At 43.9% G+C, this 25006-nt stretch overlaps 1 protein-coding gene across 1 annotated transcript in view; it reads left to right on the top strand.

The window, feature by feature from the left end:
* The window catches only part of GALNS (galactosamine (N-acetyl)-6-sulfatase), a 205772-nt gene that overhangs the window by 56635 nt on the left and 124131 nt on the right, over nt 1–25006 (top strand). Inside the window, exons 2-6 of the mRNA XM_069216492.1 lie at nt 9392–9515; nt 11423–11497; nt 14139–14241; nt 21933–22076; nt 22737–22803. Of these exons, the coding sequence (XP_069072593.1) occupies nt 9392–9515; nt 11423–11497; nt 14139–14241; nt 21933–22076; nt 22737–22803 (513 nt within the window). The remainder of the gene's footprint in view (nt 1–9391; nt 9516–11422; nt 11498–14138; nt 14242–21932; nt 22077–22736; nt 22804–25006) is intronic.

Below are 25006 nucleotides of genomic sequence, written 5' to 3'. Positions count from 1 at the left end.
ATTCAGGGGAAGGAAACCCAATACTATGCTTGTTCCTGGCTGGGTTACGGTGGGCAAGGATAAAGCTGTTTCTTGGTCTCATGGAGAATATGATAGGACGTGTGAGAAAAATTCAGTGGAGAAAAGGAAGGAGTACTTTGATGGAACTAAACGTGTATGTGACGTGGAAGTGAATGTGGGTGATGAAGTTTTGGTTAAGAGACCTGTTTTGGGTAAGGGTGAAAGCAAATTTTGGGGTCCGTTTAGTGTAATGAAATTGTTCAAAAATGCTGTAAAAGTCAATGATGGCCGTATATGGAATCTCAATCGTATTGTGATCTCGAAAAGGAAAAGTATCTGATTTTTCAATGTGTTCTTACTGTACCTTGTTTTATAGGTTGTAATCACATTATAGAGGAAAAGTTTATTCTTGTGTTCAATGTTTATAGTTTATGATATTTATTTTCTATTTTGTTTGTTTTCTTTGGGGGGAAGGTGTGTGGTATTGCCTTCTGCGGTTTATGTAGCCCATCCATCTCTTTTCATGGAATGCGTCTTGAGACATGGAATGTGAGGTTGGAGATTCTAGTGTGGGGGATTAAGGCTGGGCAGAGGAGGATAAGGATGTGAGGAGAGCTGTGGGCTGATTATCTGTGGATGGGATATTTATTCCAGGACTTAATAAAAGACATCAGAGCACATCGACTATGGATATCTTTATTACACCCATCTCATGCAGGGGGCAGCCAGATAGCCAGCACGCCAACAGATGGCGTGCTGGCTATCTGGCTGCCCCCTGCATGAGATGGGGTTTATCCGTAAAGTCTTCAAGGAGGGCTTACTGCACTACTCATTGTTTCCTCCTGACCATTTTACAGAAAGCCATCCGGGATTATTCTGTACAGCTCTCTCTCTCGCCTTGCTGGAATATGTAAATTCACTAACCTGAAGAAACCCTACGTTTGCACTACCTTTGCTAGGTCTTCTCACTCGCATAGGGCAGCTGCGCTCAGGGCAACTCCACCATAGGCATGCTGCAGGTGTCTTATAGTTGGGGGATTTGTTTGTGGATGGCGGGCTACTAGATTTCCAAACCCATGTGGCAGACTACCATCTTAACCCAGGTCAATTCTTCACTTACGAACACCTTAAACAATCAATAAATGCTCTATTTCATGTCCACCACCTGGCACTAACCCCACATGTGGTGTGCCAGAAGCTCTACACCATAGGGACTGGTGACCAACTGATAAGATGGGTGTACATACCATTTCTACAATATGGAGACCAATCCAGGACTTCTGTCTGTACTACCTGGCAGACTGATGTGGCCAAACGTCTGCAAGATACAGACTGGCCTAAAATACTGGACTATTCTCACAAAGTATTCCACAGCTGCCACTTTAAAGACATTCAGAGAGCTTCCCTGGGAATGCATTCCGCCCATTGCTTGCCATTTTGTAACTCACATTTCCTTGCTTTCGATTTGCTGGCTTTATTTGTTTAAGGCTGTCCATCTTGAGTTTATCCCTTCCTTTGCCCAATCCTTATTTACGGAGTGCTCCCTTTCTGTAAAACAGGCCTATAAATCTTGATCTTAACTTGTCACATTTGCTGTGCATTCAAAGAACAAGGTAAAATGTCAGGCTCTGTCTCCGTGGAAGCTTGACGTTTACTCTTCTTTCTCTGACTTCAAAGTGTGAGGATTTATGTGACAATGTTGCTGGGTACTGGGGGTAGGAAAGAGGTTTTTTTCTATCACATGAAAAAAATATTATTAACTGTGCAAGTATTTCAGATAATATCATAATTAGAAACACAAACAAAGCACGTTTTTGTTAACTCTAAACTGTGCTGGAAATAAGATTAAAACAAATCATTACACTAGGTGAAGCATTTCCACACATAATCGCCTGTGCACTGTATATTTGTATTAATAAAACTGTATGTCTGTGCAAATGTAATGGTCATTTCAATCAAAATGTGTTCTGTGTAATGGTAGTGTGCTACCACACCATGCATACTCCACTCTACTCTGCACTTCTCCACACCACTGCCCTCTACTCTACACCACTCCACTTTACACCACTCCATGCCACTGCACTTTGGGACACTGCACTCTACTCCACTCTGAACCACCCATTCTACTTCACTCCAAACCACTCCACTCTACGCCACTGCACTCTGTGCCACGTCTCACTACGCCTCTCTACTTCAACCTGTACCTCTCTAGTCTATGCCAATGCACTCTACGCTACTCTACTCTACACACTTCCCTCTGTGTCTCTACATTCTACACCACTCCAGTCTAGGTCACACCAATCTACTCTGCACAACTCCACTCTATGATACTCTGCAAAACTGTACTCTACACTACTGCACTATATGCTAATATACTCTACACAAATACAGTTTACTCTGTAACACTCAACTCTATGCCCCTGGACTCTATGCTAATACACTCTGTTACGCTCATCTACTCTGCACCACTGCACTCTATGATGTGGCACTCTATAACACTTTACTGTACGCCATTACACTCTATGCCACTCTGCGCAACTGTACTCTACCCTGCACCACTCCACTCTACTCTGAAACAATTTACTCTACACCATTGCACTCCATGGCAGTCTACTCCACTGTACCCTACTCCACACTATGCAACTGCACTCTAAAGCACTGCACTGTACGCCAATGCACTCCACACAACCGCACTGTACTCCACTGCGCACTACTGTACACCACTGATCTCTACTACTACTCACTACTCCACCGCATTCCGACACTCTACTCTGCCACGCTGCTCTCTCCGCCACTGTAGTCTACACCACTTTACATTACTGCAGTCTATGCCAATACACTCTTCACCACCTCACTTTGCCATTCTACTCTGCATCACTCCACTCTATTCCACTGCACTCTAAAGCACTATACTATACTCTACTCTGCACTGCACCACTGCACTCCATGCACTTGACTCTGCACTCTACACCACTTTACACCACTGCACTCTCTGCCAATCTACTGTGCGCCACTGTACTCTACTGCAGTCTATGCCACTCTACTCTGCACCTCTCCACTCTAAACCACTGCACTTTACTATGCACCACTCTAATCTATGCCTTTTCATTCTTCGCCGCTGAATAATATGCTGCTGCACTCAGTGCCACTGCACTCCACACCACTATATTCTGCAACACTCAATGCCAATGCACTCTACACCAGTCCACTCCACTGTATGCCACTCTATGCAACTTCACAGTATGCCACTCCTAAACACTAAACACTCTGCACTCCACAACACTCTACTCCACTCCACTCTTTGCCATTCTACTTTACGACACTCCACCCCACTCTCCTCTACCCCACTAACTTTTAGCCATGCTCAACAGCAGCCTCTCTGGTATACAGCATGGCTAAAACACATTGGCAAAGCCAATAGCGCTTGCATAAACAAGATCTATTGGCTTTGCCAATGCTTGTTAGTACTGTGAGGTCCCAAAGTCCCTGAAAGCACTGTGAATGTGTAAGTCACTATTTTAAACATGCATTTAACACGGCATAACATAGGCTGCCACAAAATGCACATATAACTGTAGGTTAAAGATAAAAAGTGCTTCTAAAATATAGATTTCAATAATATACAGATTATACCTAGTGCAAACATTTTTTATACCAGTCCATTAAAAGCACTCACACCACATCTCTGCTTGGAACACCGTTTAGTACCTCTCAAATATCTTTGCCTTGAGAAACCTTCAAGGAACTCATTCAGTTAAAGCCAATAGAGGTTTCCAAGCACCTTTACGTTTGCAGATTTAACAGTTGCACATTCACATTTCTTTCGGGAAGGAGGCACCCTGGCAAGAAGGCCTGTTTCTTATCTATCTGCCTCTCCTCGGAATCGGAGCAAAGGCGGCTCTCTACCTTCCACTCCTGTGGGGGAGACTGACTTGCCCTAATTACCTTTTTGGCGTTTAGTTGAAAGACTAAAATTAGGGACAAATGCTGTCCGTTAAACCAATCATCACGGACAATTGACCACTACAGACGAGTAGTCACCCTATCTGTGCGCCACGGCAAGAAAAGTGTCGGCATGGCAAGTGCTACCCAATGAGAAGGCAGCAAAGAAGGGCATCCATGATCCCCACCAAAGGTAAACAATTAACTCAGTTAAGCCCGCCCACTGCTGAACACAAGAGACTTGCAAGCAAGAACACAAGCAGTATCGCATGCTCTCGTGGGCTCCACCTAATGAATGCGCCTTTATGTAATGTAACTGGTGCTCTTGTAAAGTGCTCCAAAACCTTCGAGTCGAGCCCTCCCCATATAAAACTGCCAAAAAAGAGTTCAGACGTAAATGCAAACGTTTCTGGGAACTGCAACAGCAGGGCATACGTAGTGTCATTAGGTAAAGGTGGGCAATGCCATCTGTTTCTTAAACCTTTCAGTGAGCTGTTTCGTGAAGCATAACATGTAACCATTGTTGTTCCTTTGTGACATAGACAGTTCGTAATGTGTATTTCATGGGCAGAGCGATAACGTTCTGGAGCAGATGGAAGATTGCGATATCAGTTTGAAAAGGTTACCAGACCGCACATAATATTGCGTTTAAAGGGCATCTCCTTACCTTGTGACTTTTTCTTTCAGCCACAAAAGAACAGTGGAATCCTATTTATCTTACATTGCACAGAGGCCCAGTCCCGCTTCTTACATTACCATTCACTGAGGAGGCCGTGGAGGCCCAGGCTTCAGTCATTATGGGATAAAAAGAGTGGCTGTCACCATGGTGGGCCACAGGAAGGGTTTTAACCAGGAAATGCATTTAGTTTCGTTTTTACAAAGCACCTCGTCCACAAAAAGGTCTTTTGACGATGAGAAAGGAAATGCAGTTGTCAGAGGCAACTTAGAGACTTAGAGAAAGAGAGTGGATTTGAGTTTTCTTCCCTGAAAGGTGAGTGGTCAGAGATGTTTTTAGTTCAGAAGGTATATTACTCCAAAGATGAGAGGCCGTAATGGAGAAAGCTTTCCCTCTGTACAGTGCTTTAAATGGGAATACGGAAGTGCAGCTACTCACTCTTCAGAGTACCTGTCTGCTCCTGAGAAGTGCCGGCACAGTTCCATCAAATGCATTGCTGCAGCGCTGAGAAGTGCAGGTACTCACTCTTCAGAGTACCTCTCTGCTCCTGAGAAGTGCCGGCACAGTTCCATCAAATGCATTGCTGCAGCGCTGAGAAGTGCAGCTACTCACTCTTCAGAGTACCTGTCTGCTCCTGAGAAGTGCCGGCACAGTTCCATCAAATGCATTGCTGCAGCTCTGAGAAGTGCAGGTACTCACTCTTCAGAGTACCTCTCTGCTCCTGAGAAGTGCCGGCACAGTTCCATCAAATGCATTGCTGCAGTGCTGAGAAGTGCAGGTACTCACTCTTTAGAGTACCTCTCTGCTCCTGAGAAGTGCCGGCACAGTTCCATTAAATGCATTGCTGCAGCGCTGAGAAGTGCAGGGACTCTCCCTTTCAAACCAAAGAAGGACAGTTACTCGGTTCCAGGAAGTACCTGTCCACCTAAAGCGCTGCCTCTGTAATATCGAGGCTGAACTGATGTGGAACGAAGGGTATGCATCGGCAGGTACCTGGTGATCCGAGTTTTTAGGAATTCAGGGGCATCTCCATGCAGACATTCATGTACTAAACAAAGTTGTACTGTGTCTCTCGTCTGTTCGGAGCCAGCGCGGTTTGCCTCGGGTTGGCTCTGCCATGCTAAAGTGGGGGCCGAGGCTTTCATTTTTCTGCTTGGTTCTGGACTGTTTGTGCTCATTGCTGTTGAAATTGTGGTATACCTAGGTAAAGAGAATTACAGTAAACTAGTGGAGGTCCTGCTATTACTGTGTGAAGAGACGACAGCTGAGACCTGTGTGTCCATGGTAAGGGTGGCTTCTAATCTGGTGCCTAACCTTTTTTTTTTTTTTTTCCCGGAGAATCTGGGGGAGTAAAGGGATCTAGGTTGCCTGGCCAAAGATGGTACCCTGATATTGCATCTTTTAAAATGCAACAGAAGACCTCATGGGCCCTCTTCTCACTCCCTCTGTGCACTTTATACTCTTTATTTCTCTAAACCTCCAGTCTTAAGGCTCTTTGTCAACAATGAGTTTCTTCGATGAAACGATTGATAATTGATACTTGGAAACTGGAATTGCAGGAACATAGAGTCAGAAAGAACCAGGACACTTGTTTGCAAGCCCGTTTGGGAAAGATTAGACTGTATATGTGTTAGTCCTTGTAGTTTGTGTAACTCATGATTACACGGCTAGACTTTCAGGATAGTTGTAGATGCTACTGTGTCAAACCTAGTGTGAGCAAACAGGCTTTCTGCACGTTGACCCCCCTCGCGCCACCCCACTTTTGGCTATTAGGTATTTGGTGCAATGACTGTAATGCACTGGGCACTGCTGAACAGACTTTGGTGCATGTGCTCTGACCCTCAGAAGCTATTGTCTGATTGGCTCACCCACAATTGGCATGTAAACTTACACAGAAGTCCCTATTATATGGTACTTGGGGTACCCAAGGCCTATTAACGTGTCCCTTATAGACTGCAGCACTTATTATACCATGATAAGCGTGACAAAAGCAAGACTTCAAGACTGCCATTGCAGGCTGGCAAAGCAGTTCTCGAACTGCTAACTCGCCTTTGCCATTCAAAATAATGACTCCGTCCAGACCTTTCTTTTTAATATATTTAGGTTACCCCGTGAGGCAGGCCTATTGAGCCCTAAGATAGAGTGCTATATAATAAAAAAAGTAGAACATGTGTGTTAAGCGTTCCTTCAGTAAAAAAAAAACAAATTGTTGTTTTTACTGCAGCAAGGCTAGTAGCCCTATTGGGGAGAACAGGGTTACACGCTGACAACTCACCTGTGCTAACATCTGGATGGGACTATTAAAGCTGGTATTTCAAGGTACCAAAATAATATTTGCATTAAACCAGATTGGACAACCAAGTCTAATTTTATGTAACTTTTAAGTAAATGGCAAATTTACAAAGTTGTCATCTGTTGCCCAGAGCTCTCCAGTGAGCACTTGCGTTTGTTGACCACAAGATAGCCAAATGCCCTCTGTGGGGAGGTGTGATTGACTCTCAGAAAGGAACACAAAGGGCCTGCTGTTAAGAGTTGTTACCTCTCCCTGGCAGCAAAGCCAAATAGGGTGAGAGCCCAAACAATGAGCTTCAAAGGGGAAGCCACCTTTGAAGAGCTAATAGTGAACACTCACAAGAAGGCCTGCTCTTTTGTTCAGGTAGACAGGTTGGCCCCGGGGACATAGAGGGGAAAACAGTTGCAAACCAGTTTTCACGTGGGCATGTAGGCCTCAGGTAGCCACATCTCCACGTTGGGCTACCAAGCTCCATACACCAATATCAGTCATTTTGGGACTGGGCAAAATATTGCATTCTGGGATAGCTAGATGTGACAGATTGCAGGAAGTTGTCATCAGGCATGGATGAGCCCCAGTAGTCAATTGGCTTGTAATCACCGCATCCCATGGGGGCCAGTTCTGGGCATAAAAGTGGCACCCAGACCTCCGACTACATCTGCACTGGAGAGAAGAAGAAGCACTGTCTTGCTGTTTCTTGGACCTGGCAAAGAGAGGCTGCATCAAAGACTGAACTGCACCTACTGATCCTTTGGCTAGCAAAGACAGGACTATGCCTGTGGTGCCGTGTTTGAGGAAAGTCGTCCCAGACAGAAGTGACTCCAAGAGTCAGTTGGCTAACTTCCTATTCCAGCTACAGACCCACAAAAGTTGAAGAAGCCTCCATTAGCGAGTTGATAGCCACAGTCACTTGACTGCCACTGACCACTGAAGTGCAGCCTACAAGACTGAGTACAGACATCAAAAGTTGCATCCAAGTCTGCCTGACCCTGGATAGTTGTTGGAGTGCAGTTTGGTCACCTAAGACAGACAGTAGCCTCAGTTAAAGGGAACCGTTGGTTTCGCTGTAACCGCAGACCAGTGCCAACTAGTTTTTGGCTGGACTTCAACTGGACTTCGAGGGACATCGGCCCCTTTGGTCCAAGATGCCCCACCGCATTTGTGGACCAAGGGGTGGACTCAGTAAAACCACCATCATCGGATCAACATCCATAGCATCCTTAGCAGTTTCAGCATCCTGTATCCCTTGCATCAGGACCACTCCATTGATGCCTATAGCAATTTGTCCCTAGTGCCTGGATCTGGACTGGAGAGTGCTTTGGCTGTGGGGTAACTGTCCTACCATGCCCCATTGGCCCCTGTGACACACTGTCTGTCAGAGGTGGTCACCCAGACCAGGCCGGAGTAGTCATACTCAACTGTACAAAAAGCTTTCAAAAGTTTTACAAGTAACCACTAACCCTGGTAGTTGCCAATGCTTGTTTGCAATTTAAATGAAAAGCAGTCATTTACAATTTGCTTCATAATTTATATCTCTGGAACTCTTCAGTGGATTTTGTTAGTTTTGGCGTCTAACAATTCATAAAAATAAGAACTATTATTATAAATTGGTGTCGGATTTTATTTGTGTGACATTTCTTTTTTTATTCAAATGATTTGGCACTTCTAAATGTTTTGCACTTGTTCATGTTTCAAGTAGCCTTTCATTTTCTTTTTGAAAGGTATCATTCAATCGGTTTCCTTTTTTAGTTGGCCCAGCGTGTTTCATGTACTTCTGTTCATTTGGGTTCTAGTCACTTTCCAGAAGGCCCTGGGAACTGCAACTCAACCAGCCCCCTCTTCCAGCATGACGGTCTCCCCTCGCCTCTGCCTTAGCGGTTTCAATGTGATGATTTTCCACCAACCACTGTAGGGCAAGGCCCTGGAATATAGACCTCTGCAGGGAGATAATGTAGGCTTGCCCTTCTCATCACTGCTTGTTGTGTGATCATCTGTAGACCATGCTGGTGAGTCTAATGTTTGTGCGTTTCTATACAGGACCGTCTTAATAAAAACAAAAAACCTATAATAATAGTAGGGCTTATATTATGAGTTGATATAAGAGACAATCCCCACGTATTTTGTGTGAATGTTAAACACAGTTTTGAGCTCCTAAACGTCCATCTGAATGGGGTCATTGTGTTTGTGTTCTGCTGCTGTCTATTGCAAACCCGCTGATGCCAATTACTCTAGAAGACGGACTAAAAATAACTTCCTAAATCTTGGATGGCCGTCTTTATTCTTGATGTGATCTGCCCAAAACCGGATGCAGTCACACAGCTGAGGCACTGGGTGTTGCTCTAATGGGTACAGGAATCATACCCAATGCTTCGCGCACTGCCCGCAGATAGTTGGTGGTTTCCACAGATTTCGGATCTCCTTGTATGTTGTGCTCTGTCAGTCGTGTTCCCTGCCCTTACCCTCTCTGTTTCGCTTCACAGATGGGTTGGGGAGACCTTGGCGTGTACGGCCAACCTGCCCGGGAGACACCCAATTTAGACCGAATGGCAGCAGAGGGGATGGTGTTCACAGACTTCTACACGGCCAACCCACTGTGCTCTCCATGTAAGCTAACTTAGCTTCCCAGTGCATGTGGGTGATGCATGTAATAGACGTGTAACTTGATGTCCAGAGTTTAGCGTTTGTAAACATACATAACCTAGATCTGCAAATACACACACTAACGCAGAACAGCAGACCTCGAGGCAAGCATAGGCACACAGACTAAAGTCAACATGTAGCGTAATACACAGACAAACGCACACATGGGCACAAACACACCTGCAAGTATCCATGTGCATGTGCAACCGCAAGAGGTGCATACACTATACATAGACGGGGCATAAATCCTCCGGTGAATGGAGTGTGTACGTATGGACATGTACTTGTGCATGGATCAATGCATTGATGAGTGTAAATGGATAATTGAATTGTTGAGTTTGGGATAAACAGGGATGCGTTAGATGTTAGGCACTTTGCAAAACACACATCTGCTGTTCATTGCTTTGACAAATTTACTTGTTTCTGGGATGGTAATATCTTTCATAGGGTGACATTTTGCAGCAGAAGCAGGTACAACGTGCAGGTAACCAGTTTTTAACAATCTTCCAGTAAATACCAAACCAGCTGTCTAAAGTTCATCTTCTGTGAAAAAATCGTTCCCTAAACAAATACAACAAAAGTCCTTAACATGAGAAAGCAGTCGATGTGAAAATAAGAATGACTTGGTTGCTTCAAGTATAAGTCAATGGTGTACGTAAGGAAACATAAAGCGCACACATATCTTCATCTAAACATGCATTTTCTGAAATGCACTTAAAGAGTTGGAAAATAACTAATGGCCAATCGCCAATATGGAAAAAACAGGAGATGCATTTCATGAAAATGATGTACCAATGATGAATAGTTTCCAGTCTGATATTGCAGTAACTAGACTCCAGAAATATCTTTCCTCGCACCAGCCACAAAGCGTACAGTTGTCCACTGACGCTCCTATTCCATTCTTGTACGTGAAATAAATTTGCCAGGTATGCCACTAAACACAATTAGAGCCAGGTTACTGACATTGCAGCAGTTGGTTATCTCAGCCACACTGCCACACAAAAAGACTAATTTAATACGAGTGGCGTGAATTGCAGAGGAAACTGCACAGGTTTGATCCTGGGTGGTGCGTAAATTACAGACGCAGACGTCAAACACAAGTGCCCTTATAGTATACAGCTCATAGAGAATCACAAAATACCTATGGATAAAGTGATGCATTGTCGGCGGAGGTCTGCGAGAATACGGCGATAAAGGGCCATGACTCTACTGGTGGAGGCCTCTTTGTTGACCGTGGAAGAGGTATCCTCAGACACTGGTAAAGATTTGCTACGAATGGCAAGGTTTCTTTACACCCTTGTAAGGACCATTGAAAGAAGCTATTTCGTGGCCCGTTGCGGCTTGGACACATCACCAGCGCACTTCTTTTGTGTGAAGTCCCAGAAAGACACAACAGTAATTGTGCCAATGTTTTCTAAACTAAAAATTCTGCTATGGTGATGACCAGTGCCCACTACCAGTGTCTGTGTTACCTGGCTGCCCATTGATCCTCAGAGCATCTCTCTGGATAGCCCTGTTCTGTTCACAGCCCTAGTTCCAGTATCTGGAGTTGTCTCCACACTTGTTACTGTAAAGCCGAGCAGGTCCTAGCTCGCTCCCTCGTTGACATCGACAGCAACCTCTTCCCTAGTCCAAGCACTCTTGCGCCAGTGTCATCAATTGTCCAAACCACTCTGCTTCTCTTGTCTCTCAAGTAAGGGTTTAGAGATCCATAGTATTTCTTATTGTATTTTTCCCACACTGACTTCACTGTGTAGTCGCTTGTTTGCTGTAAACATGTTCTGATGCAGAGTCTCCATGCCATACTTGTCAATATATTACGAAGATCTGCACATGAATGCTGCAGGATGTCCTTTCTTCTTTGCCAACAGCCAGAGCATCCCTCCTGACCGGCCGCCTCCCCATCAGAAATGGCTTCTACACAACAAACGCACATGCGCGAAACGGTGAGACAGCTTTACGAATTCTCTGTGGTTAACAATGTTCAGTAGCTGGTTGGGGTTCAGAATGAGAAAGGTCCAAGAAGGCCCAATCACTTTCATTTTTTAATTTGTGCCGATGGTTGAGGCGGTGAGCTATGGCACTTTTGTGGGGTTGAGTGGGTCGAGGACTTATTTTTCAACATCAGACTTTGACCCAAACAGGGATAGAGAAAAGCAGAAAGGAATGAGGAGGAGAAAGATAGATACAAACAGCGACGGGGAAGAACTGAATGAAAAGGGACCTGCAAGAGTGAGAGAAAGAGACATTTAAGTCTAGAGTGATGGAAGAAAGAGGCCTGAGGTGGACTCTGGTATAGGCAGCCATGGTATTCGGCAATCTGCAGTGCAGAAGACAGGCTCCTGAGAAAAAGTTTGGGCCCTTGCACTTCTTGATATAACAAATTAAGCACTAGAAATGCTGTTATTATACACCAAAATGTATTTTAAGATATGTCATACTAGATCAACTGACCGTACCTTTTTTGACCTCTGTTGAGGTATTGGGCATGAATCTGTTGAGGTATTGGGCATGAATATGTTTTGACTAGGCATGAAAATACTTTCTATAAAAGTATGACTCTGAGATTGGCACAAGTGCTCTGACTATATTTGTTCTGTGCAGAGAGCAGAAATATGCTGAACGTGCTAGGCTCTCTATTTTTCTACCATATTGGTCTCCAGCCACCAGGAGGCCACACTGTCGCAATTCTCTGGTTTGTGAAGAGTAATGCTCTTTGTTTTTTCAAAGAACATCTGGTATAAGTAGCATTGCACGTTCACACTCTAACTCTGCATAGCCACAAGCGGCTTGCAAGATTGTTCGTTAATCCTCAATACTTATTTTGTGAATGAGCAACACTGATTACCTGAAAAGCCATGTCATCTGTATCATGGCATTTTGTAAAACCTGAAACTTGCCTTTTTTCTGGTGGAGCAGAAGGAACCACCCTTTTCAAATTCAGAGTACAACTATGTGTAGCGCTAAAGATATACATTGATACTGAAGTTATAGCACACATTTCCAAAGTCATGCTTTTATTATATAAATCAATGTTTTATGTGTGTTCCAGCCACCAGTAGCGGTGCTTATTGATGTTTCGTAAAGTTGTGCAAGAAGGCTAATATGCTGCCTGGGAATATAGTCCAGTGCCCAAGCATCCCTTTGTTACCACAAAAGTGAGGCAATTGCCTCTAATAGTGAGGCAGAGAGGGTGGTAAAGTGAAAGCCCTAGCTAGAGCATCCTTCAAGAGGAATTCCAGAGCCTGCACCTCTAGTGGGGGCGCGGCATTCATGTACCTATTCCCTTTAATTTGATCGTCAAGAAGCATTCCGGGGTGTCAGGAGCAGCTATACGGGAATTTACACTTAAAAACATATTTGACATTGGTATCAACTAGCATGCATGAGCATCAGTGATGCACATTGTGGTGTAAAATGTGGGTGGAAATACAGACCATGGAAAGGTACTATTGGTTAGTAAATGACCTTTACACAAATCCAATCAGGATTATACATTTTCCAATATAGTACCAACCTGAGGGCCACTATCTTTGTAACATCTTTGGGAAATACCCCATGAAGCGTGGAGCTGCTGTGTTCCTGCTGGACAGAAGCTTGTTTCCCTCATTTGGGCTCCTAGACTTATCCACTGGCCACTGGGACCAGAAAGCCTCTTAACGCTGAGATCTTGCTCTTCTGATCTAACTAAGTGGAACTGTTGATGGGCATCCATTGAGTCAACCTTGAGATGAAAATGTGTGAGCTCTAGAAGCTCTGCACGCAAAGAACCAGGCAAGAGAAATCACTGAGTTTCGGCCTCAAAACTTTCTTCTGCCTGGATTTGTTCATCACCACAAGAGCTAGCCACAGAGGGCTCCACCAAGTGAACGTGAGATTGAGGGACCCCCATAAGCCGTTGACACCTGTAGCTTGTTGCAGCTCAGCCTGTTCATTGAGCCTCATATTTTCAAAAGGCCTTTTCCTTCTCCCACAGATTTAACATGCCTCCAATGACTCAAATTATAGCATATTCCTCTTTAACCTTGCAGTAATGTATTGGCAAAGATGAGTAGTTAGCTGGATCTCATGTCTGAGATCTGGCAGTGATGCACCTTGCTCTCTTGTGATCCTAACTCGTGATGTGCATCTTGTCTTTAGTTACATGACTGTGAAGAAGTTGCAGAGAGTTCAGTAATTAAGCTCTCTTTGCTACACTTTTACGATAAATTGCCCTGAGGAGAGGAAGTCAACAACACCTTCAGGTTCTACCTAATCCTGAGTGTGGGTAGAAACACGTCGTGTATCTCTAAAATACAAATCTACGATCAGTGGAAAACTGAAAATGATAAAGCCTAGGCATTGTGCGTCTTCCACGTTGCAGGGTACTAGTATTGATTGATTAGATGGTGATGTATCAGAGGGGGTGTTGAATGAATGTGTCAATAAAGTAGTTCATTACTTAATTTAAATAAAATAATGGGGGAATCCCATATACATGTGAGGAGGGAATGTGTGTACCAGGCTTTTGTAGATGATTGTGTAGTAAAACAGTCTTGAACAACAGGTTTGTTTATTTTAACTGCTCTTTGTGTTTTTTCCACACAGCTTACACTCCCCAGGAGATAGTGGGAGGCATTCCTGATTCAGAGATCCTGCTTCCAGAGTTGCTGAAAAAAGCAAACTATGTCAATAAAATCGTTGGGAAATGGTAAATCCTGCATATTGTCTGGCCTAGAAAATGCATATACACAATTACCTCATCTCAGACTTGTAACAAAGCGCCGCGCATGGCAGGTGGGCCTCTAGATTCGTGTTTGTTGATTTGACTTTTTATAAACACAAAGATCCACACGTTGTAAATTTTGATCTCACACCCATTCAACTCCTACTTTTCTTACCCCTCAATTTTTTTTCACCTAAATTTGATCCTCATGCAGCACCTTTTCTTGCTTATATCCCAGAACAATTAAACTTTTTTTTTTATTGTCAACAAACCTGTAAGAAGTCATTGAGAACCAAAAAGATACAAGCAAGCCAGTCTGCTACCAGAGAATTTATTTAAGTTTAGTTTAGTTAGGATTTTTGTAACGTGCTACTAGCCACCCTATGGTGGCTATAGGATGCCTTGGTGTAAATGGTACATATCAGTGGGTGTTTTAAGTTGTAGTTTGTAAATTTGGTTCAATCGGAAGTGACGAGCCAAACATTCATCACATGTGATAGATAGTACCAGGAGGATACCCCAACTGGATGCCAAAGACTTGGAATACTAGCTATCTAAAAATGAAGATGTAAAAGAAAATATGTTTTTATGTGTCTGATCTGGATGGGCAAAGACATTTGGACCCTACATACACAATATGGTTTAAAGATAAGCCAGTTAGTAGTAATGAGGCAATTTTGCACCTCTATTAACGAGGCAGCGTTTTCTCATGAGGTGAGCTAGGGTACAGATAATTATGGGCTTATTTCTCCCCTTATCCTTCAGGCAGGCAATATCCAATAAATACTAGCATCTAGTAAAGTCCGACAGTTTTCTAACTGATTAATAACTATACCAACAGTCTCCACTGAAATTCATTATATGTAAATTTGTCTCATGCAGTCCTATGGTAGATAGCCTGAAAACCTCACTGAATTTCTGGGTTGATGGGCCCCACCAAAATTCAAAGTGCAATAATCTGAAAGGCATTATGCTTGGGCATCCATAGGTACGTCTTCTTTTCAATCCTCAGGTGAAGTCCCGTATTCCTTCCTCAATCTACTCATCATCTTGGTGGCCTCAGGGCTGCACTCGTGTTTTTCTAAAGCCTGTTGTGCTTTCCGTAACTTATTTCACATGTATCATTGTTTACATGGTCCTCTGTGTGGTTTTCTTTGGTTTAGCTGCTGCTTTTCTTATAACCCCTCCGTCTATAACTTGTTTGCATTTCCATGCCATCCCTGTGTGTGATTTTCCAATGTTTGCTGTATGATTTTTTTTTTTTTCGAAAGAAAACACATCAGCTAAATGTGCCACGGCCTTTATCACCCACTGTTTCAAGGGGTGCAATAAACATTGCCATTGAGGAACTCACATACTTTGCACTGATGATGCTAAGAGCTAAATGTCAACACTTTCGGGAACTAAACTTAATCCTGTTGAAGAATTATTCCGTGCTCGGAGTAAGCAGTGACCCAGCATCACATAAGAATCCGGAGCAAATTTAATAAACTATAAAGGCAACACCTGATAGTAGGACTAATCCTAAATATTTGTATCAAATAACCAAAAAATCGAGTTTTTTTAGATTTGTGGTTTGGGAGATAGAGAGAGACAAAGGAGCCAGGATTCAAAGTTGAGTGGATTTTGCCCATAATTTGCCCAGTTACCGATACTGGGGTCATAGTTATTTCCAGGGGAGCAGAAATCCTCCGGATTACATGTTTTTTGGGGAACAACGAAGGAGACTGGGTCTCGTACCGACTCTCACAAATTTTGACCTGTTGTTTCACCCGTAGATTGCTGCTGGAGTCACCAGGTGAAACTGAAAAACTTGTAACTCCAATAGGGCCAGGTCTGTACCTCCCACTAAGGGCCTCGTCAGGGGCTGTAGAATGAGGCCTAAAGTAATTGTAAGGCCTGGCGAGGAGGGGGATCCTCTAATGCAGTGCATATGTTGTCACGTTTTTACAGCCCCAAGGGGGAGTATGAATCCTGCAGCGCAATGCAACTTTTTTTTTCATTTTTGCATCAGATTTCCGATACATGTTGCCAGAAGAAGAGGAGCTGTCATGTAAATCTCTGTGAAACCTAGGCATACACATATGATTATCAACACGGTTTCAATAAGGGAACTTTATAAGGTATTAGAGACAAGTGACACAACTTTATCTGGCTTAATTAATGAACAGTAAATAATAAAGAGGTTAAAAAGAATGAAATAAAGTAACACACCATATTCTCTTCATTCAGAGGTGTTATTATGTAATGAAACAAATGCAAATGAGCAATATCATAAAAACTGCAGGAAATGATCACACGGTGCAGTATTAAAAACTGTTTGCTCAAATGTGTATCTGAAGAGAATGGGCACCAGACCTAACTTAGTGCAGAGTTTGTGGAAAGAACATCTCCTATCAAATCTATTATAGGCAACAGCTTTCTAGGCTAAATAGCAGGAGCTTTCCACAGCATTTCAACCTCTTCATCATTCGAAGGTCTTCATCAGGCCTTATTAGAATTGGACATAAGCACAATTTCTGTAAGTTGAAAAAGAAAAGTGATTTATGATGTGGTATGTGGGTGTGCCGACCCCAAAGGCAAAGTAATGGTAACCTTCACCTCATTTTGAGATAATTAAAACCAAAAAAATGCTTTTCCCATTGTGCAAAGGCTGAGTAACATTAATAAAGAAGTAAAACATTAATTGAAGAAATGGCAGGCTGTGAAATTAATCCATCCAGTACAGTATACAGTACTAAAATAATTAAGCCAAGCATCTGTGTCCTCCAAGAGCAAGGGCATGGAAAGATAGAGCCGACCCGCTAGCAACCAACAATAAATATGGTTCTCACCTATTTTGAATTCTTTTGTAGCACAGGTATTATTTACCATTATGGAATCTTAGAGATGAGCTGAGTGACAGACCACATTATAAATCACTTCTTTCCCTCCTTCTAAACATTGTGCTCATACGTCCGGATGACGACCTTCAAGTTATGAAGGGCTTGAATTCTGTCATCGGTTTCAGTTATGTTGACTGTTGCTTGGGATGTTTGATTTGGGATGTTCTTTTCATAAACTCCATACTTCGTCATGTCTGGTATTCCTTCTCTTCAGATAACGTGTGTGGGCAAACCCGCTTTAAATTTTGCACTATGATCACTTGCTGCACTCAGCACCATTATATGGTATTGTTCATTTGCATATCTTTCATATTCTAACTAAACTTTTGGTATACATACTGCAAGGTGTGTTACTTTATTTCATCATTTGAACTTATTTGTCATTAACTGATTTGGTACTCTATTAAGTACGCCATATTACGTTATAGCAATTGTTTCCGTCTATAGAAACAATTTCATTGAAACATTGGTAATGTTGATATGAATTGGGCTGTAAACAAAGGAGAAAAGAACTGTGTACATGTTATATACTACCCTGTCTGCACTATTATGTCTACAGTACAGGCCAACAGCTCCTACACACCTATTTAATTCAGATTCAAGAGGTAGCTCTACATCCGACATAATGGAGTGATAATTCGCTTCCTGGCAGATATAAATCCATCTCAATGCACAAAAGGTATTCTTGTCTGTGCCAATCCGCTCTAAGGCCTGGTGGTCGCTGGGAAATCCTGCTCGTCCGAGGGGCGCAACCCAGCTAAATACAGGTTTGCACATGAATCAGTCTTGTAAACTATTAGGTCTGGGTATTCTGTCTCAATACCGCGCAGGTCTTTCTCTGCATGGTGCAGTTTTTAACAGTTTGATCTATGTTGTATTGGGGCACTGTAGTCCAATGACCTACCACTGAACCTGGGAGCTTTTTTTGGCTTAGGCAGTAGCAGAAGGTTTGAGGGCAAGGGAATGACTTCATCCTCAGCTATACCCGAGGGACTATTCTGAATAGTAGATCCTTAGTAAAGCACCAGTGGTATATATGTAATCATATTAGAGTTCAGTGGGATTTAGGCCTTCACTCGGAGACATCCCAGTTTCTGTACTTGGGACTTAAAGTTGCTCAGTCTCAGAAGCTCAGACTTTGCCTCAATATAGATAGAATAGTGGACGGCTTGAAGTCTTCAGCTATATTTTGGAACTTGTTCACCCTCTCATTGATGGGTAGGCTGGCCATTGCCAAAATGGTCCTGCTCCCCAGATGCCTAAATTTGCTGCAGAGCTCCTTGTGCCCACTTCTGGCAGTTGGACTCTATCCTCATAACTCTCCTTTGGGCAAGTAAGCGAAGTAGAGTAGGTTTATCACCCCTGACTAGACCATACGCTGAGGGAGGCCATGAGGTTCCGCGATTTGCCCTTTGCTATTTTGCTGCTGAGTTGCAGCATGCGGCCCAGTTGGCTGGACCCAGCTGATAACTGTGAAAAGTGCTTATTGCCCAGTAGAGTGGCAATCGAACGCCTGCCTAAACTCCTAATGGAAAGTGAGGGCCTCTCACTGGACGTTCCATACATCGTTAGGCACACGGCCATGCTGTGGCATCAGTTCGTCCGGGTAGTGTTGAAAAGGGACCAGTTTCACAGAGAACACCCAGTCAGGCAAATAATGGACCAGATGCCCTTACAGCTATTGTGATAGGGTGGCTGTGAACTTCTCAAGGATTTATACCCTAACGAGCACTTTGTCACGTTTGAAGAGGCCTGCACTACATTTACTCTCAGGCCTGGTCACTTTTTGCACCACGCTGGCCTGGCAGGCATAGCCCGAGGGGCCTGGCCATCATATCCCGCGGCCCCAGTGCCCTCATACACTTGGCATTCTTCTGACTTATGGCGCAGGCCATCATTTAATTACGCTATTGTTTAAATCTATGCATTTGGATGCATCAGGCATCAACCCACGGTTGCGCCTCACCTGGGACATGGACCTAGACACTTCTCACAGAGAGGGAATGGACATGTGTAAATGATCTCACACACTCAGTATCCTATAATGCCCATTTTAAACTGGTCCATTATAACTATCTACAAAGGACTTACCTCTTTCCCAAAAGCCTCCATTGTTTGACACCCACCTGACCCGACACGTGTCCCAGGTGTGGAGTTAGTGGAGCAAACGTCTTACACTTAGCTTGGCAGTGCAGGGAGGTGCAGGTTCACTGGCTCCGGGTGGTAGAGGATATTCAGAGACCGTACACTTACTCCTTAACCTTACGCCTTCATGCTGTCTGCTGGGTAATGTTGCACGACCAAAGGGTAAAAAGATGGCATACACATTCTTGCAACTGCCAGTAATTTTAGCCAGGGGGCAGAATTGCTATCAAATGGATGGGACATAGGGCTTCAGACTTTTTTACCGTTGGCGTAGGTATGTTATGGAATGGGCTGTGGCTGAGGAAGCTCACTTGAAGCTCACTAGACGGGGCGAGAGAGCAGAGCGCAGTGGGGAGACCGGTGTGCTATGTTTTTGGACCCTGACACTGACTTTGACCGCGCAGACAGTGATGGGTTGGGGTGACACGGGGAGTAAAGGAGCAGAGGCAGGAGAGGTGGTGCGGTTCACTTGAAGGGGCTGGTGGCTCATAATCAGGGCGTATGCGGAGTGCGCGGGGTCGCCAAATGTGGGTTGCAAATGAATTATGTGAGTTGTATGGTCATATCTGTACTTTATTAGACCACTCTCTTGGGCTGTCTGACCCTTTCTGCCCTGAACTGCTGTCTTGTTGTATAGAAAAAAAAACCTGAAAATAAAGGTTAAAAAAATGCTCTGTGTGGTCTTTTAAATACTGCCTGAAGCCTGGCTGATTGATACACCCACCCCCAGAGTCGGCTAAAGTAATACCTGATGGCTACAAAATCATTTACCAGAGTTATGACCTGGGGCGAGGAAGCCGGGTTGTATTTGCTGCTCACTCTCATCTTACAGTCAATTGCATGGGAAGAGCGATGACAGGACATTTTCCCTACATGCTATCTGCATCGCAGAGCTTCATTTGTATGGTGTTCGCCATCCACCAACCCCCCACCCCCAGTGGCTCTACTGATTCCAAGCTTGTTGTTACAATGGAAGCCTCAATTACGTATCAACAGCTGGTTGTGCTAGGCAATCTTATTTTACATACGATTCCCATTATAAATTACAAGTGCAAGAGTTTCCTCGGGCCATGGAAACACTCATGCTCTACCAACTAGTTCATGGGGCCACTCGTGGAGCTAACCATACCCCAGGCGTGGTCTTCATTCCTTCAGGTAAAGGGAAGGTGAATGCTATCCTCTCTCATGGCTGGACCCACCATCATGTCGTTCAACTATCTGTTGCTGCTGGAGTTTCACAAAACCAACGTCATGATCACTGCTACTGCTGCTTTGCCATTGGAGAAACCTAAATGTGCCTCCTGCCCTAAATAAACTATTCTTGCAACTTAATTTGCCTGTGCTTGGAGATGTTAATCAAAATACTGATTTGTTGTTGCTGTGACATTTGCCTACATCCTATAGTGAACAGTGACATAACTATCTAAAGAATCTTTTCTAAATGGACTGTTAAAAGCTGAAAGTCTAAAAACAAGATAACTCAAATGCAGATGCAGGAGAGATTGGATTGCCCATCCAATCTGATGTGGTATGAAGCAAACATCCACTAAGTATATCAGGATGCATTGTTGGTTGCATAGGATCCTGTTGACCTTCTCGCCCAGCGTTGATGGTTTTGGACCCACTTGTTTAGTTTTGACTCTGTTATCTTAGCTACCTATTGTCTGTGAATATAACCAGTTACAAGAATATGAGTCATGAGAGCAGCACTTCACTAGGGTTCTAGCTAAATCACAAAACCTTACTGGGTAGTTTTGTTTCTTCTTGGCAGAATTATAACCATTATCAGTGTTCAGTATCTTTGTCATGTGATTTAACTTTTTGAATTGTTTAATACATATAGACAGTATGGGTGGGTAATATAATATGTCTGAGGGAAGGTTTAAGGAATCGTGTACTGTGACTGGCCTAAATCCCACCTTGTCTTTAGCAAGCAACAGCTCTGACGTTTCTATCCTTTGGGTCATCACAGTGAGTCTCCCTGAGGGTAAGGGGTACCTCCAGACATGGGTTGCGAGCAGCACCCAACTGATTTGGCCAAATAAGACCAAAATACATCTGTAGTTTCTTACATTGTTGTGCAATGGAAATTTAATTTAGACTAGAAATTTGGACAGAACTGCTCCAATGGCTAGGGATGTGCATATTTGTTGGCCCACTTTTGTAATGATATAGTTACAGACAACTTCTAAAGCATGTCCAAAGTGGCTAAGAAGTATTTGTTCATGTATTTCCTTCACTTCATTGTTGTCATATTGAATTCTACCACTTTATTTGAATTCCAAGAACAGTAACTAACATGAAATGCATTTATCAATGGCAACTTATTTTGAGGCACCATATCCTTGTGTGTGTGTGTGTGTTTTATTAATCACATGGTTTGTGGTGATGATTCCCTGTGAGTAATTGGATCTCCTTAAATGTTATGGAAGTTTTTATATAATTCTGTTTCTGTGAAAAGCCCTCCCTGTTACCCATTCTTACCATACAATGTAGACGCTTGAGTAAGTAAGGCCTTCTGTACTCATTGAGGTAAGAGTCCCCTTCCATCTGTTCAAAGCTCACTCCACAACTCTTTCACAACCCTTCCTTGGGAGCCTATGCTCAAGGTCACACACTGGTGCTAACCATTGTTTCTGTTCTTAGGCACCTGGGTCACCGCGCTCAATACCACCCATTGAGGCATGGATTCGACGAATGGTTTGGGTCGCCAAACTGTCATTTTGGACCCTACGACAACAAGGAGACTCCCAACCTTCCCTTGTACCGCAATATGGACATGATCGGCAGGTTTGCTTACAGCCTACACCTTAACAGTACTATTTCTTTAGAAATGTTTAACAGATCAACTTAGGCCCTCCAGATAAATCTCACTCATGGCTATGATTGGCATGAAAACTCAGCTACCCAGTTGCCGAGCACCACCTTCCAAGTGGAGACTCGTCTTATGATGGGGCATGTTATACAGATATGCTCAGAAAACATACGTTTGCATGATGAGAAAGTCAAGACACCACAGACACATCTTCCTTTGGGGCATCATTGACAGTAAAGCTCAATACCCACCAACCAGATTAAACTCTTGAACATGTTTGACAGATACAGATTCGGCCCATCCATACTTCAGCCCAGGCATTCATGAGCGCACAAATGCATATATTTATACAATAGTGTAATTAAATGATGGCCTGTTCCACAAGTCAGAAGAATGCCAAGTGTATGTGAGGGCACTGGGGCCGTGGGATATGTTGGCCACGCCCCTCAGGCTATGTCTGTCAAAATGCTAATAAAAGGGTATATTCTAGTACTCTTTAATTTATTTCAAAATGATTGTGTATGAGTCTTAAATCTAGCACTAGGTCTTTCTATAAAAATAAAGATTTATATTTGAACCAGGAAAGTGTTCATGATTGGTAGTTGCTGACTCCTGTTTACCCTCCTGTATTGAAGGTATTATGAAGATTTTCCAATTGATATCAAGACCGGAGAGGCCAACTTAACCCAGCTCTACCTGAAGGTATGCACCACATTCTGTCCATTTTCTCCTTACCTTCCAGTCTTGTCACAGCCTGGGTAATCCTCTGTACCCTAGTCACTTTTGTTCAGGCAGATGATTCCTTTTGGATAATGTAAGTAGGCTGCTAAGTTGGGAGGCAGGATAGCGGGCCAGTTTAAGGGTTATAAATACCACCCTCAGTCCCGGCACCTCCCATTTTGCTGTCATTTACCGTCACCCTTTAGTGGAAACTAAAGATTTAAAAGCCACTCAAGATACCAGGAGGCATGGCTGCAAGCTTCCTATGGATAGTTAATCAATGACATATGCTTTGCCACTTACATCCCCCACGGCTGTAACTATAGCTCTGTTCTGTGCACACTCAGTTCTTGTAAGGTCATCTCATCATCTGCTCAGCCATTCGAAAACAAAATGTCTGTTATTTTTTGGGTTCTCAATATTGGTCATTAACCTGTTTCTAATAAATCCAAATTTCTTGGCACAAAAAAAAACCTGAAGCAACCTGAATTAGTGTTTTGTTCTCAGGATAAGATAATTTGGCCAAGTGTGAAAGATAGTATTAGAACCCAACCTTCCAGATTTACCATCAATCTGTCATTTGTAGAGCGTGTAGCTGTCACCCCTGGGGATATCTGGGTGCTGGGGTGCGATGTCTCTCTCAAAGAGACAGGTCTAAGTACGTTCCTGACGTCTGCGAGTGAGGGTGCAGTTTGGAGGTGGAGGTCGTTCCAGGCCTTGGCGGTGATGTAGGAAAAAGAACAGCCACCGCTGTGGCTGCATTGGACTGTGTGTGTGCGCACGCCAGAGAGGAAGAGCGCAGGTATCTTGTGGGTTGGTTTAAGTGTAGACAGTGGTTGATGTAGTCTGATTCTTCATCGTGTAGGGCCTTGTAGGTGTGCGTGAAGAGCTTGAAATGACTTCTCTTCTTAACGTGGAGCCAGTGGAGGATTTTGAGGTGGGGCTGATTTGAATGTGCCTCGGAGGGTCCAGGATGAGTCTGGCGGTGGTGTTCTGTTTTGTCTGGAGCCTCTTTAGAAGCTGGGGGATCATGCCAGCATAGAGACTATTACCACAGATGATGTGGCTGGTGACAATAGTCTGGGTGACAGTTTTCCTGGTGTTGGCTGGGATCCATCTGAAGATTCTGCAGAGCATGCAGAGGGTGTGGAAGCAAGAGGAGGCGACTACATTGATCTGCTGCTTCATGGTCAGCTCACTGTTGAGGATGATGCTAAGGTTGCGAGCGTGGTCTGTAGGCATGGGAGTGGGTCCAAGTTCGGCTGGCCACCAGCTATGGTCCCATATGGAGGTGTTTTTTCTGAAGATCAGGTCTTCTGCCTTGTGGGAGTTGAGCTTCAGGCAGTTAGTTTTCATCCTGTCGACTACAGTGGTCAAGTGGTTCTGGAAGGGTCTTCAGTAGGCGAGAGTTGAGTATTGTGTGCGTAGGTAATGATGTTGAGTCCATGGGATCGAACAATGTCGTCCATGGGAGTCATGTAGGTATTAAATAAAGTGGGTCTGAGGGATGAACCTTTGGGTGCGCCGCAAATGATGCTTTTGGGGGCGGATGTGAAAGGGGGTAGTCGGACACTGTGAGTGCATCCTGTCGGGTATGAGGCAATATATTTGAGGACGTTGTTTTGTATTCTGATGCTGTGGAGTCTATTGACAAGGGTGTGGTTAATGATGGTGTTGAACACAGCTTATAGGTCGAGGAGGATCAGGGTGGCTTGTTTCTCGTGGTCGAGGAATGGTCTGATGTCAGTGGCAGCGATGGGTGCAGTCTTGGTGCTATGTTTGGACCGAAAACCCAATTTGGAGGTGTCCAGTAGGTAGGTTTCTTTCAGGTTGCTGATGAGCTCCTGATTGATGGCCTTCTTGAGTCCTTTGGCCTGGTAGGGGAGTAGAGAGATGGGTCGGTAATTCTTGAGTTTGTTGGGATTGGTGGCGGGATTTTTCAGGAGGGGTTTGATTTCCACATGTTTCCATTTGTCCGGAAAAACTGCAGATATGATGGAGGTGTTGAGGATGCTGGTGAGTTTCATGTTGATAAGGTTGGTTCTGAGGTTGAAGAGGTGTTGGCGGCATGGGTCGCTTGGTGCCCCGGAGTGAATGGATGAAATGATAGCTGATGAGGATTGAGTGGTGAGCGGTGCCCATGTTGAGATAGTGCTGTTGGTGTGAGCTGGGGGAGTCAAGAGAG

This window comes from Pleurodeles waltl, chromosome 12, assembly GCF_031143425.1.
Source record: "Pleurodeles waltl isolate 20211129_DDA chromosome 12, aPleWal1.hap1.20221129, whole genome shotgun sequence".
Taxonomy (NCBI): Eukaryota; Metazoa; Chordata; class Amphibia; order Caudata; family Salamandridae; genus Pleurodeles; species Pleurodeles waltl.
This window is presented reverse-complemented; position numbering and strand designations above follow the sequence as displayed.